Source organism: Nerophis ophidion, linkage group LG15, assembly GCF_033978795.1.
Source record: "Nerophis ophidion isolate RoL-2023_Sa linkage group LG15, RoL_Noph_v1.0, whole genome shotgun sequence".
Taxonomy (NCBI): Eukaryota; Metazoa; Chordata; class Actinopteri; order Syngnathiformes; family Syngnathidae; genus Nerophis; species Nerophis ophidion.
Window position 1 is genome coordinate 46,489,886 of NC_084625.1, and position 14,878 is coordinate 46,504,763.

General features: G+C 40.1%; 1 protein-coding gene across 1 annotated transcript; it reads right to left on the bottom strand.

Annotated features, from left to right (window-relative positions):
• Window positions 1-756: 756 nt before the first annotated feature.
• On the bottom strand, window positions 757-14,608 carry tgif1 (TGFB-induced factor homeobox 1). The gene is made up of 3 exons (XM_061922259.1): window positions 14,216-14,608; window positions 2,309-2,541; window positions 757-1,972 (listed from the first exon to the last, which is right to left on the bottom strand). Exons 1-3 carry the CDS (start codon window positions 14,229-14,231, stop codon window positions 1,400-1,402), a joined length of 822 nt encoding a protein of 273 aa, XP_061778243.1. The 5' UTR covers window positions 14,232-14,608; the 3' UTR covers window positions 757-1,399.
• Window positions 14,609-14,878: the final 270 nt, after the last annotated feature.

Below are 14,878 nucleotides of genomic sequence, written 5' to 3' on the forward strand. Positions count from 1 at the left end.
AGCTAGAATTATCTAACTTCAAGTCGTCTGACTCCAAATGACTTTTAGCTGGATAGTTATTTGCTTAGCTTCTAGTCTTCTGACTCCAAATCACTTTTAGCTAGCTAGTTAGCCGCCAAGCTTCTAGTCGTTTGACTCCAAATGACTTTAGCTAGCTAGTTAGCCGCCTAGCTTCTAGTCTTTAGACTCCAAATGACTTTTAGCTCGCCAGTTATTCGCTTAGCTTCCAGTCTTCTGACTCCAAATTACTTTTTAGTTAGCTAGAGTTATCCAACTTCTAGTCTTCTGACTCCAAATGACTTTTTTAGCGAGCTAGAATTATCTAACTGCAAGTCGTCTGACTCCAAATGACTTTTAGCTGGATAGTTATTTGCTTAGCTTCTAGTCTTCCGACTCCAAATCACTTTTAGCTAGCTAGTTAGCCGCCAAGCTTCTAGTCTTTTGACTCCAAGTGACTTTAGCTAGCTAGTTAGCCGCCTAGCTTCTAGTCTAAAGACTCCAAATGACTTTTAGCTCGCCAGTTATTCGCTTAGCTTCCCGTCTTCGGACTCTGAATGACATTTAGCTCACTAGAGTTATCGCCTAACTTCTAGAGTTCTGACTCCCATTTACTTTTAGTTAGTTAGTTAGTTATCCGCCTAACTTCTGGCGTTCGGACTCTGCTCTGAAACTCAACACTCCGCGTCCGCCGCCTTGATTTCTGGAAGGATCACCCCAATTGGTTTGGTAGCCCGCAGGAAGACAACGGCAGCGTGGTAAAGTAGAAAAACAAAAGTTTATTTGAATCCCGTGTGACGCGCGGTGTGCCACAAACATTGCACAGTTTGAAATGAAATCACATCATTGGGCGCCATGTGTCACATGACCTACACACCTGGTCCTATTATACATGAAAACGCTTCATTTGGCCTAACGCTGTCTTTGTCAACTAAACCTTTATTGTAGTGTGTCCTCTTTCCGTCCGTTGGCCCCGCCTGCTACATTGCTCATCTGAAATATCCCTTATTTGGGCAAGGAAGGAGTAGCGATTTTAAAAAATAAAAGGTAAGAAGAAAAATTTGTAAAAATAAAAAATATTTTAAAACTAAATGATAAAAGGAACATATATAGTGTAACATTGACTACAGTAGTGAAGACGTTGAGGAGATGAAATGTTTGGATCAAAGGTAGCTCCGCCTCCAAAGACAGGCACCTTTCGTGTTTTTGGTCCCTGTGCAAACAAGTCCATCATAAATGTCCGTACAAATGTGAAATGAAGGCACCTTGATACTGTCGGCAATCAAAACTAGTTGACTGCTATAGAAAAAATAGAAATGATGAGACTTTTTCATAGTGGGGGGGCGGTGGGTGTTTTCTGTTGAGTCCGAGAAATGCGCCCCCGGACCCCCATGTTGTCGTTTTAGGACACCAACTGTTTGGCCTGCAGTTCCATCTCAGCCGCCCGCTTGAGGGCCACGTCCACCAGGAGCTGGAAGCCGCTGAAGTCCTGCGTGAGGTCTGGCGGGGTCGGGGGCGGGGTGTTGAAAAGGCCGCTGCGGGGACTCAGGTTTCCCTCCAGGATGGTGGTGGCCCCCTTGTCCAGGCACCTGAGGAGCGCCTGCGCCGCCTGCAGCCGCTCGGCCGCCCTGTCAGAGTTCAGCGACGGCGAGGGCTGGAGGGTCCCGGCGTTGACGGTCGTGTGACAGATGACGGACGGCCGGGGGGGCTGCGGACCCGACGGGGGCGACGGCGCCTTCCTTAGGACGCTGGGCGCGGCGGGCTCGAAGCTGGAGGGGCTGAGGACCCGCCGGTCGTAGGCGTCGTCGGCGCCCCCTGCCGAGTTGCCGTGTTTCGGCGACTGGGAGCTGTCGGAGAAGCTGTCGCTCGCCTTCCCGCCCTTCCTGGAGATGGTGAACTGGTTCGGGTCCTTGCCGTCTTTCCGCAGCATCTCCGGGAGGAGGCGCCGGCGGGCGTTGATGAACCAGTTGCACACCTGGAAAACAACATGAAGCGAGGACTTGGCGTGAGTACTTCCTGTTAGAGATCAGTATGTGAGGTCAAATGAAAGTTTTTAAAAAAAAAAGGGTGCTGTCATAGCAGCCGTGGGGGTCATTAGTGTTGTTATGTTTAGCGGGCGAGTCGTAACTGGCAGAAGCTCAGTAAATGACTCCACATTGTTCCCAGACAGCTGGGGAGGCAAGGCTGCGGGGAGGGGAAATTCCTGCGCTTTGACTTACTCACGACTCCCGCCTCCCGCCTCCAGAGAGCCGCTGACCTACTCCGCGCCGAGTGTCGTGTTTTGACAGGAAGTGATTCAGACGGTCTCTACCTGCAGTGTGGAGAGCTGCGTCAGCTTGGACAGGAGCGCCTTCTCCTGCTCCGAGGGGTAGGCGTTGTAGCGGTGGTCGTACAGCCAGTCCCTGAGGATCTGGACCGACTCTTTGGGCAGGTTCCCCCGCCGCTTCCTCTTTCCGCCGCCGCCCCCGGCGCTGGACGACAGGTCCAGGGGGGCGTCAACGCTGTCGTCGTCGTCCGTCTCGCTTCCCGACAGCATCGTCAAACCTGCCGGTGTGAAGAGGAAGAGAGGTTGGCTTCCCTGTGTGTGTTGGGGGTGTCGGTAATAAAACCTGCCAGGACGCATCGGAAGTACACACCTCTGCATGCCTGGATGACTCAGCTGGACTACACAACCCATTGTCTAAAAACCAGGGATCACCACTTTTTATTGCCATTGTCATTTTCTAGAATGTGAATATTACCTTTTGGGGTCGCCTAGTTCCTGGTCTTCTAACTCCAAGTTACTTTTACCTAGTTATCTGCCCAGCTTCTAGTCTTCTGACTCCAAATGATTTTGGCTAACTAGGATTATCCGCCTAACTTCAAGTGTTCTGACTACAAATTACTTTTAGCTAGCCAGAGTTATTCGCTTAGTTTCTAGTCTTCGGACTCCAAATGACTTTTAGCTTTCTAGGTAGCCAGCATTATGCGCTTAGCTTCTAGTCCTCCGACTCCAAATTACTTTTAGCCAGCTAGTTATTCTCCTAGCTTCTAGTCTTCTGACTCTAAATGATATTTAGATAGCTAGTTATCCACCTAACTTCAAGTCTTCTGACTAAAAATTATTTTTAGATAGCTAGTTATCCACCTAACTTCTAGTGTTCTTACTCTAAATCACTTTTAGCTAGCTAGAGTTATTCACTTAACTACTAGTGTTTTGACTACAAATTACTTTTAGCTAGACAGTTATCAACCTAACTTCTAGTGTATTGACTCCAAATGACTTTTAGCTAGCTAGAGTTGTCCGCCTAGCCTCTAGTCTTCTGACTCCAAATGACTTTTAGCCAGCTCATTATTCACCTAGTTTCTAGTCTTCTGATTCCAAACTATTTTTAGCTCGCTAGAGTTATCTGCCTAACTTCTAGTGTTCTGACTACAAATTACTTCAAGCTACCCATAGTTATTCGCTTAGTTTCTAGTCTTCGGACTCCAAATGACTTTTAGCTTTCTAGCTAGCCAGCATTATGCACTTAGCTTCTAGTCTTCTGACTCCAAATTACTTTTGGCCAGCTAGTTATTCTCCTAGCTTCTAGTCTTCTGACTCCAAATGATTTTTAGCTAGCTAGTTATCCACCTAACTTCTAGTGTTCTTACTCCAAATCACTTTTAGCTAGCTAGTGTTATTCGCCTAACTACTAGTGTTTTGACTACAAATTACTTTTAGCTAACTAGAATTATCCGCCTAACTTCTAGTGTTCTGACTCCGAATGACTTTTAGATAGCCAGAGATATTCACTTAGTTTCTAGTCTTCGGACTCCAAATGACTTTTAGCTTACTAGCTAGCCAGCATTATTCGCTTAACTTCTAGTCTTCTGACTCCGAATTACTTTTAGCCAGCTAGTTATTCTCCTAGCTTCTAGTCTTCTGATTCCAAATGATTTTTAGATAGCTAGTTATCCACCTAACTTCTAGTGTTCTTACTCCAAATCACTTTTAACTAGCTAGAGTTATTCACCTAACTACTAGTGTTTTGACTACAAATTACTTTTAGCTAGCTCGAGTTATCCGCCTAACTTATAGTGTTTTGACTCCAAATTACTTTTAGCTAACTAGAGTTATTCGCCTAACTACTAGTGTTTTGACTACAAATTACTTTTAGCTAACTAGAATTATCCGCCTAACTTCTAGTGTTCTGACTCCGAATGACTTTTAGATAGCCAGAGTTATTCACTTAGTTTCTAGTCTTCGGACTCCAAATGACTTTTAGCTTACTAGCTAGCCAACATTATGCGCTTAACTTCTAGTCTTCTGACTCCAAATTACTTTTAGCCAGCTAGTTATTCTCCTAGCTTTTAGTCTTCTGATTCCAAATGATTTTTAGATAGCTAGTTATCCACCTAACTTCTAGTGTTCTTACTCCAAATAACTTTTAGCCAGCTTGAGTTATTCACCTAACTACTAGTGTTTTGACTACAAATTACTTTTAGCTAGCTTGAGTTATTCGCCTAACTACTAGTGTGTTGACTCCAAATTACTTTTAGCTAGCTAGAATTATCCGCCTAGCCTCTAGTTTTCTGACTCCAAATGACTTTTAGCCAGCTCGTTATTCACCTAGCTTCTAGTCTTCTGACTCCAAATTATTTTAGCTAACTAGAATTATCCACCTAACTTCTAGTGTTCTGACTATAAATTACTTTAAGCTACCCAGAGTTAATCGCTTAGTTTCTAGTCTTCTGACTACAAATTACTTTTAGTTTTCTAGTTAGCCAGCGTTATGCGCTTAGCTTCTAGTCTTCTGACTCCAAATTACTTCTAGCCAGCTAGTTATTCACTTAACTTGACTCCAACTGGTTTTTAGCTAGTTAGTTATCCACCTAACTTCTAGTGTTTTGACTCCAAATTACTTTTCGCTAGCTAGAGTTATCCACTTAGTTTCTAGTCTTCTGACTCCAAATAACTTTTAGCTAGCTAGAGTTATCCGCTTAGCTTCTATTGTTCTGACTCTGTTCTGAAACTCACACTCCACGTCTGCCGCCTTGATTTCTGGTAGATCGCGCTAATTAGCCTGGTAGCATGAAGGAAGACAACAGAGGCGTAGAAAAGCAGAACAACTAAAGTTTATTTGAATCCCGTGTGACGTGCGGTGTGCCAGAAACACTGCAAAGTTTGAAATGAAATCACATGTTAATGTGAATATCAATAATAAATATCGGGGATATTCGACTCCATTGTTTTCCAGAAAGTTAAGAACCGGGAGGGCAGACTGTTCCCTTCACTATTATTCGTGATGCAAACATTAGCATGCTAATATTAAACTGCTAACTGTTTATTTTGCTAAATCTACTCTTTTTTTCTTTAATTCCCTAGCCATACACCTTAGAGTCATAAAACTTGGTATGTGACACTTGTTAACTGTTAGCATGTTAACATTAGCATGCTAGCATTTTACCATTATCATGCTAACTTTGAGCTACTTTTTCTACCTTTTAGCCCAGAGTCGTATAACTTGGTATGTAACACTTGTTAACTGTTAGCATGCAAACGATAGCATGCTAGCAAGCTAACTTGGGCTTTTTCATCTATTTTTACACTTTTTTTTTATCAATTTCCGCAGCCACGCACCTTTTGAGTCGCGTAACTTGGTTTATGAACCATGCTGACTGTTATCATGCTAGTTTTAACACACATGCTAAATGTTAGCATTTTTATGTAAACATGCTACTGTTGTAGACTAGCTTTGTGGCTCATTTTGTACAGTTACACCTAACACTGATGCGATCAGACACTCGGCACTATCTAATCAGTATGGCAGCTTCCGACGACCCCCGGCTAGATGTCCAGGGCACATCAAAATTTCCACGGGAATTTTCTAGATTGTATATTCTCTACAGTAGACATTTGATTTAGGCCTTTTTTTTTTTGGTCAGAGCTAGTCAAAGATCATCTCCATGACAGCGCTTTGATGTTTTTAGAAATGTGAGTCTCGAGATTTTTTGAACTAAACCCAAAAAGAAAGGCGCGAAAGGGGAACCTTAAGGAACCCTAGTTGCATACACATCGCATTACAAAAGAGAATAAAACCGTAAACCGGTTTTATACGACCCGCTGGAAGACTTTGCTAAGTATAAAAACGAGCCAAAATTTTGGAATGAAAGAAACTGCAGTTCTAAATGTGTCCACTAGATGTCGCAATAGCAATTCTTTGTATATTTGTACTTTATGCTACATATTTGAAAAAAAACATGTTGGTCCGCCAGTCGAGGAAAATGAAGAAACTACATAAACACCATTCTGCAATTTGATTTTATTACTATTTTTTTTTGTCTTGATGGATTGTAAATTAACATAATTTATTCAGAAAGTATAAATAACAACAAAGATAGAATACTATTAACTGCAACCTGTAAGTGTAAACAAACCCCCAACAACATTATGATTTAAAGTTAAAGTACACTAAAATTACCCTCTGCATTTGACCCATCCCTTTTGTTCCACCCCTTGGGAGGTGAGGGGAGCGGTGAGCAGCAGCAGTGGTCACGCTCAGGAATAATTTAGGTGATTTAACTACCAATTCCAACCCTTGATTCTGAGTGCCAAGCAGGGAGGTAATGGGTCCGATTTTTAAAGTATTTGGTTTGACTCGGCCGGGGTTTGAACTCACGACCTACCGATTCCAGGGCGGGCGCTCTAACCACTCGGCCGCTGACCAGGCGAAATTTGTACATCTTCAGAATGTCCTTGTTCTATTTTTAAACAACGAAAAACAATCGTAAGTTGTCTTTATTTTTACGTTATCGCGCTGTGATTTTACCAGAATACATTTTTTCTCCCGATCTAAAATGAGTTCGACACCCCCTGCCATCGTTACACACATATCAAGTTACGAAAAGAAAGAGGACTTAAAGCAAGGGTGTCAAACGTACGGCCCACAAACCCGCGGTAAAAGTCTGCTACGTATAAAAAATAAGCCGAAAGTTTTGAATGAAAGAAACTGCTGTTCTAAATGTGTCCACTAGATGTCGCAATAGCAATTCTTTGTATATTATGCTACATATGTAATAAAAATAAACCACATGTCCGTGCACCAGTCGAGGAAAATGATCAAACTACGTACATCATGTAATTTCCATCCATCCATTTTTCTACCGCTTGTCCCTTTTTGGGGTCACTGGAGCCTATCTCAGCTGCATTCAAGCGGAAGGCGGGGTACACCCTGGACATGTCGCCGCCTCATCGCAGGGCAGAAACAGATAGACAGACGACATTCACACGCTAAGGCCAATTTAGTGTTGCCAATCAATCTATAATTTCATTTTAATATTCATCCATCCATTTCCTACCGCTTGTCCCGTTTGGAGTCGCGGGGCGGGCGTTGGAGCCTATCTCAGCTGCAATAATATATATATTTTTTTTTTATCTTGATGGATTGTACCCCGCCTTACGCCCGATTGAAGCTGAGACAGGCTCCAGCGCCCCCCACGACCCTGAAGGGAATAAGCGGTAGAAAATGGATGGATGGATTGAAAATGAACACCTACACCGAACGTATAAATAACAACAAAAATAAATAAAAAAAACAACATTATGATTTGTGCATTTTTAGAATGTGCTTGTATTTTTAAGCAAAAAAAAAAAAAACAATCGGAAGTTGTCTTTATGTTTACGTTACCGCTCTGTGATTTTACCAGTCGATTTTCCTCCGTGTGGCCCCTGATCTAAAATGAGTTTGACACCCCTGACTTAAAAAGGGACCCCTCAATTCGGTAAATAACCAGTTTAGACCCCCGAGTTAAAACCGCGCTTACCAAAGGCATGCAGTAAAAGTAAGCATGCGCTAATTATTTGAAAACCTCTTCTCACTCAGGCACTTACCAAAGGCATGCAGTAAAAATTTGAGTCTGATGTAAGCTTGGACCTTAAATCCTACTTAATAGCTCTTAATATTCTTCCCTTTATGCGATTTCAAATTACCGGTATTGAAATCAGCCTCCTCCATTTTGAAAATGACAGGGGAAGTGTCACTCGTGACGTCACGAGTTTGACCAGGCGGTAATATTAATTATTTTGCGAAGCAGTAATTCAAAACAGGCGCATACTAAAGTATATGCCCTGCGGCAATTCAAGGAAATACGGTATACTGTAATATTATACATGGTCATTTGTTATTTATTATATATATCAGTGGTTCTCAAAAGGGTTTTTTTTCTTAAATATTCTAGAAATAGCAACAATTCAAAAATCCTTCATAAATATATTTCTTGAATAATGAACAAAATATGAATGCAAGTTCATAAACTGTGAAAAGAAATGCAACAATGCAATATTCAGTGTTGACAGCGAGATTTTTTTGTGGACATGTTGCATAAGTATTGATGTTAAAGATTTATTTTTTTGTGAAGAAATGTCTAGAATTAAGTTGATGAATCCAGATGGATCTCTATTACAATCCCCAAAGAGGACACTTTAAAGCGATGATTACTTCTATGTGTAGAAATCTTTATTTATAATTGAATCACCTGTTTATTTTTCAACAAGTTTTTAGTTATTTTTATATATTTTTTTCCGAATAGTTCAAGAAAGACCACTACAAATGAGCAATATTTTGCACTGTTGTACAGTTTAATGAATCAGAAACTGATGACATAGTGCTGTATTTTACTTCTTTATCTCTTTTTTTCAACCAAAAAAATGCTTTGTTTTGATTACGGGGTACATCACTGAAAAAAGGTTGAGAACTACTGGTATATATTATATCAGGGGTGTCCAAAGTGCGGCCCCGGGGGGAATTTTTAACGGCCACAAGCACATTCTAAAATTACGATTAAAATAATAAAAAACTGAAAAAGTGGTATAAAAGAGTAAACAGGTGAAATGTGACAAGAAAATGTTGCAATGTTTACTCTAATAACACAAAGCTGCCATGCTGGCTGTTATTTTCTTTAAAAAAAATAATAATGTCACATTAAATATTCCACTTTGAGATATTTTTGAGGGAAAATGTTGCATATTTTGTGTTTGCCATATAAAAAGTTGTTGTTTTTCTAAAGAAAGGCTTAATAAGAACAAACAAAAAACATAAACAACAATAAAAGTTATAATTGACGGATGGATCTGAAGTTGATCTCAAGACGATTGTGTTTATAGTTAACAGTAAAAAAAAAAAAAGTTTTATTTTTAATGAATAGGACCCTTTTGGATCCTCAATAATTTTAGTGCAATTTTTTTGTGTGTGTCATTGCTAAAAAAAATGATAAATCGAAATCAATAGGGATGCACCGATTAATCGGTAACCGAATATATTCGGCCGAATGTGGCAAAAAAAGCCACATTCGGCCTTCGGTGGAATGAGTTAAGAACAAGGCCGAATACAATTTTTTGACGCGGTGACGCAATCAACCTACGTGCAATGACGTTGGGATATGTTGTGTACCTGTATAAGTGTATGAGGTTACAAGCACACACTTATTGAGATTTAGTGGGGCCTCTGTTTACATTATAAGCCTGTTGTGTAGGCTACCTGTATAAGTGTATGAGGTTATAAGCACACACTTAATTGAGATTTACTTGAGCCTTCTGTTTACATTATTAGCATATCTACTGTGGCTAAGCAGACTTTTGTTGTTGGTTTATCCACTTTAATGCACTTTATTTTTTTTGGGAATGCATGTTTTGTTTGAAGGCCTAACATAAATGAAAAACGTTGTGCTTTTTTTGAAAAGCAAAGGCTTCTGGAATATTATAAAAAATTACTCCATTTGAAAAACATGTCTAAATATTTATTCTAGGCTATTTATGCAATATAAAAAAAATTGTGAAAACTGCATTCATTATTCGGCCTTCGGCCAAGCGTTTAAGTTTTATTCGGCTTCGGCCACAAATTTTCATTTCGGTGCATCCCTACAAATTAATGGTGTTATGTGTTGATATTTTTAAGGCTCCAATTATTCTATAATCCACTTTAAAATTCTATTGGAGGAAACTATTGCATATGTGTTTTTTTCCCATAACAAAACAGGGTTTTCTTTGACAAAAAGGGCGTACAACTTAGGGCGGCATAGCTCAGTTGGTAGAGTGGCCGTGCCAGCAACTTGAGGGTTGCAGGTTCGATTCCCGCTTGTGCCATCCTAGTCACTGCCGTTGTGTCCTTGGGCAAGACACTTTACCCACCTGCTCCCAGTGCCACCCACACTGGTTTAAATGTAACTTAGATATTGGGTGTCACTATGTAAAGCGCTTTGAGTCACTTGAGAAAAGCGCTATATAAATATAATTCAATTCAAAATCTTTAAAAACGTTATATTGACAGATAGACCTAATGTTGATCTGGAGATTTAAACCTTGAATAACAATAATACAAAATAATGACACATGTTAAATATTTTTTGGGACCAAAATCCTTTGGGGTCCCTGGGAACAAACAAGAGTGGAGGCCTAAATGTATATTTTTACACATATTGTATTGGTTTTTGAAATAAAAACATATCAAAATGGCCCCCGCTTGCCTTGATTTTTCAGTGTGCGGCCCTCAGTGGAAAAAGTTTGGACACCCCTGTATTATATAATATGTTAATATTGCATACATATATTATACTGCTACGATGGTACATTTTTTACTTTATACCTTTTGTTTTCGCCCTCTTTTTGCGTGCATTATCTTTTCCATCCTTTGTAACTGAGCCACTGTGTGGAACAATAACCCCTTGTGGATCAATAAAGTGGAAGTCTATACATCAGGGGTGTCCAAAGTTTTTCAACTGAGGGCCGTAAATTGAAAAATTTAAAGCAATATATGGATTTCTTTTTTTTTTTTTTACCTTTAGGGGTCCCGTGGACCATAGAGGGTCTCAGCCATTAAAATGTTAAAAATAATTCAAATTATTTATTTATTTTTTTATTATTTAATGCTTACAGTACATCTCTATATCAACTTGAGGTTGATATGAAGTTTAAAAAAAAAAGGGTTTTATGCATTTTTTGTCAAAGATAACTTTGTATTTATAGTAAAAAGGAAATATGCAGTATTTAGTAAATACAACCATAAAAGATCAATAATGCAGGACACCATTGATTTTAATACACTATTATTTTTTTGAGTAATCACAGTGTAAAGATAAATAAAATCCCACTATCTTTGGGATCCAAAAGGTGCCCCACTCAAAGTGATATATTTTTATAATATATATTTTTTAAAGGCCTACTAAAACCCACTACTACCGACCACGCAGTCTGACAGTTTATATATCAATGATGAAATATTAAAATTGCAACATATGCAAATACGTTTAGTTTACTAAATTACAATTTTAAATTTCCCGCGGAGTTTCATGTTGAAAACGTCGTGTTTGTGACGTCTAGGGTTGGAGCGGACATTTCAGCCCAGCACCACACACGGCTAAAAGTCGTCTCTTTTCATCGCATAATTACACAGTAATTTAGAAATCTGTGTTTCTGAATATTTTGCAATTTGTTCAATTAAAAATGGAGACTATAAAGAATGCTGTTGGTGGAAAGCGGTGGATTGCAGCTGCCTTTAGCACCGAAACACAGCCAGTGTTTCTTTGTTTGTTGTTAAGCTTTAACACTTTTTGGATGGGGAAAAATTGTGATATTAAGTCAGCTCTTACCGGAGACTTCAGTGGATTATGGGACCTCCTCCTGCAGCTCCAAAAAGGCAGCTGTTATCTTGGCTCCTCGGCTTCTCTTAGAGACACTGGCGTTCACCGCAGCCATCCAACTTTCAGGTATGACTTTACAATCTCACTAAAACACTATTAATACAATAAGCAGATAAGGGATTTTCCAGAATTATCCTAGGGAATGTGTAATTACATCTGAAACGGCCCCACTGCCGCCGCCTGGAGCCGTCGCCTTTTCTTTATTTTTGTGCTTAACTCTAACTTTCTTCATCCACGAATATTTCATCCTCGCTCAAATTAATTGGGAAATTGTCGCTTTCTCGGTCCGAATAGCTATTGCTGCTGGAGGCTATGATTATAAACAATGTGAGGATGTGAGGAGCCCTACAACCCGTGACGTCACGCGCACATCGTCTGCAAGGCTTTTTTATTAGCGATCAAAAGTTGCGAACTTTACTGTCGATGTTCTCTACTAAATCCTTTCAGCAAAAATATGGTAATATCGCGAAATGATCAAGTATGACACATAGAATGGATCTGCTATCCCCGTTTGAATAAGAACATCTCATTTCAGTAGGCCTTTAACTTTCAACACTTAAGTTACGAGATCAACTTCGGATATATCTGTCGATTTTACATTGAAACAATTATTTCTTTTTGTTTTATGGTCGTTTGTAAATAAAACTTTTATGTTTTTATATGGCAACCACACATTATATGCAATATTTTTTGCACATTAAACATTTTATAGTAAAGTTTTTGAAGTAATTGGAGCTTTGAAAATGATTTATTATAACATTGATTTTTTTGTTGTTGTTTTTTTGTTTGTTTGAGCAATGGAAACACAATTTACAAAAAAACAGCCTGCATGACAGCTTTTTGTCAACCTTCAATCAATGATTATTTATATAGCCCTAAATCACTAGTGTCTCAAAGGGCTGCACAAACCACAACACAAACCACGACATCCTCGGTAGAGCCCACATAAGGGCAAGGAAAACTCACACCCAGTGGGACGTCGGTGACCATGATGACTATGAGAAACCTTGGAGAGGACCGCATATTTCGGCATATTTTGAAATAACATTTCCAGAATGTGTGGCGGGCCGGTAAGCAATTAACTGCGGACCGCAAAAGGCCCCCGGGCCGCACTTTGGACACCCCTGCTTATACATGTTGAGTTATTTTCCAAACTCGTGTCTGGAACTGAAAAAAGTTTGGACCACGATGTGTTTTTTCGTCACAATTTCTACAAAATAACCCGATTCGGTCGTTTTCCAACGTGACCTCTCGACCGTTTGAAAAATGAGGACACCTGAGCTCACCTTTCAGGCGAGCGCATGCGCACTGCGTCGACTCCGGAAGTTTTTTTTTTTTTTAGTTTTTTTTCCTCAGCAGGGGCGCAAATAAATAAAAGTTGATAAAGCCCACAGACTGCAGACTTGGTAGCGGGGGGGAGTGTGCAGCCCACAGGATGAGGTAATTACGTGGGCCCGGGGAGAGGGGGAGGGGAGACCTGTTGCAAATCAGCGTCTCCAGACTAAACAAAAGAATCTGGCTGCCTTTCTTTGTACGCTTGCTATCAAACGGCGGCTTATAATGCGAAATGTTCAATAACCCCCCTCCACACATAACCATAGAAAACACATTATGGCGCCATTTTGTTTGTTTTTGTTTCCCCAGGCTTAAAAAGTTGTGTCCTTTGTGTGCGCGATAACACGAGGTCCTCAGCCGAACTTCAACAATGAATGAGGTCAAAGCTTCCCAGCTTGACTTTTTTTTTTTTTTTTTTTAAAGAAACGTTCCTTGCAAGAAAGACGTTTTTTTTAAGTAAAATGTTCGAACCGGTACGTGTTTTTTTTTTTATTTATAATTTTTTTTTTTTACATTTATAATTTACACAAAAGTCAACAACAAGGAAATATAACAGGCGAAAATTATAATAAAAATTACCAAAAAAAAAAGGTTTTATCAATGTAAGGGTTTTTGTATTCTTTTTACTGGGACATGTAGCCGAGCTAGCATAACATCACTTTTTTTTTTTTTTTAAACGTTCCTTGCAAGAAAGACGTTTTTTTTTTGTTTTTTTTTAATTAAAATGTTCGAACCGGGATTTGTTTTTGGGTTTTTTTTTTTACATTTATAATCCACACAAAAGTCTACAACAAGGAAATATAACAGGCAAAGCGACGAGTATTAATTATAATAAATAATTTAAAAAAATACCCCCAAAAATTAAAAAAGGTTTTATGTATTCTTCTAACTGGGACATGTAGCCGAAATAGCATAGCATCACTTTTTTTTTTGTTTGGTGGCCAAACTTGGAGCCAAACAGTCCGACCCCGCATTCTCGAAACACGCCGGAACCAGAAGCCCTAAACTCGTGTCCACATTCAGCTTCGCCCCGCCGAGGCTCCGACGTCTTAAAACCGGGCGAGAAAGCGCTAGAACGAGGCCGAAGTGTGGGGCTGTTTTGTCGGTGACGTCGCCCCCAGCACATGGCAGCCCTGTCATGTCCGCGGCAGACAATAGACCCGAGAGGGAAAAACGCTCCGAACGTGATTAAACCTTTAATAACATTATAACATGTCCACCATCTTACCTTTTTTCGTCTTCATGTCCCCCCCGGAATGAAAAAAAATGCCAGCTGTATCCTCGCGTGGAAGAAAACGTATCCTTAAGTGTTGATCGCCCCGCAAATCCTTATTGATGCATTTAAAAAAAAAAAATAAAAAAAAAAAGCAGCACCCACGGAGGAAATAGTTTTGTCGTGTTTTCCCGCTGCTGAGCGGAGGTAGGCGGGGGTGTACGAGGGGGGAAAAAAAAGGGGGCCGGAGGGGGTCACCTGAGCTCTGTCCTCATTGACTGTGTTTTGGGTTTGATGGACAAACTGGGTGACAGCTATCTTTGACAGCTGCGTGACTCAACCCACGAAGATCCTCCCACCGACGCTGACATCAGCGAGCTTCTGCTCCTCCACCGCCGTATACACGCCAACTCGCTCGCCAGCGTGCGTATGTTTATTTATCATCGTGGCGGAATAACGCCGGATTAGTTATAAAAAAAAAAAAAAAAAAAAAAAATGCGTAAGGAAGTGGAGTCGTGACCCATATTGTGCTTTTGTTGAACAGGCACTTTTGTCTTTTTACCCCCTCCAAATGTTTTCACGCGGCGGGCGTGATATGAGCTACGTTCGCATTTTTTATTTTTATTTATTTTTTGCTAAAAAAAACAAAAAAAAAACGTCAACAACAACAACGATCGA

What these genes read in the sequence shown, in the direction of transcription:
- tgif1 (XM_061922259.1), bottom strand. An exon ending in CGCAGCTCTCCACACTGCAG is followed by an intron (nt 1,973 to 2,308) that starts GTAGAGACCGTC and finishes GTTGTTTTCCAG; the next exon opens with GTGTGCAACTGGTTCATCAA.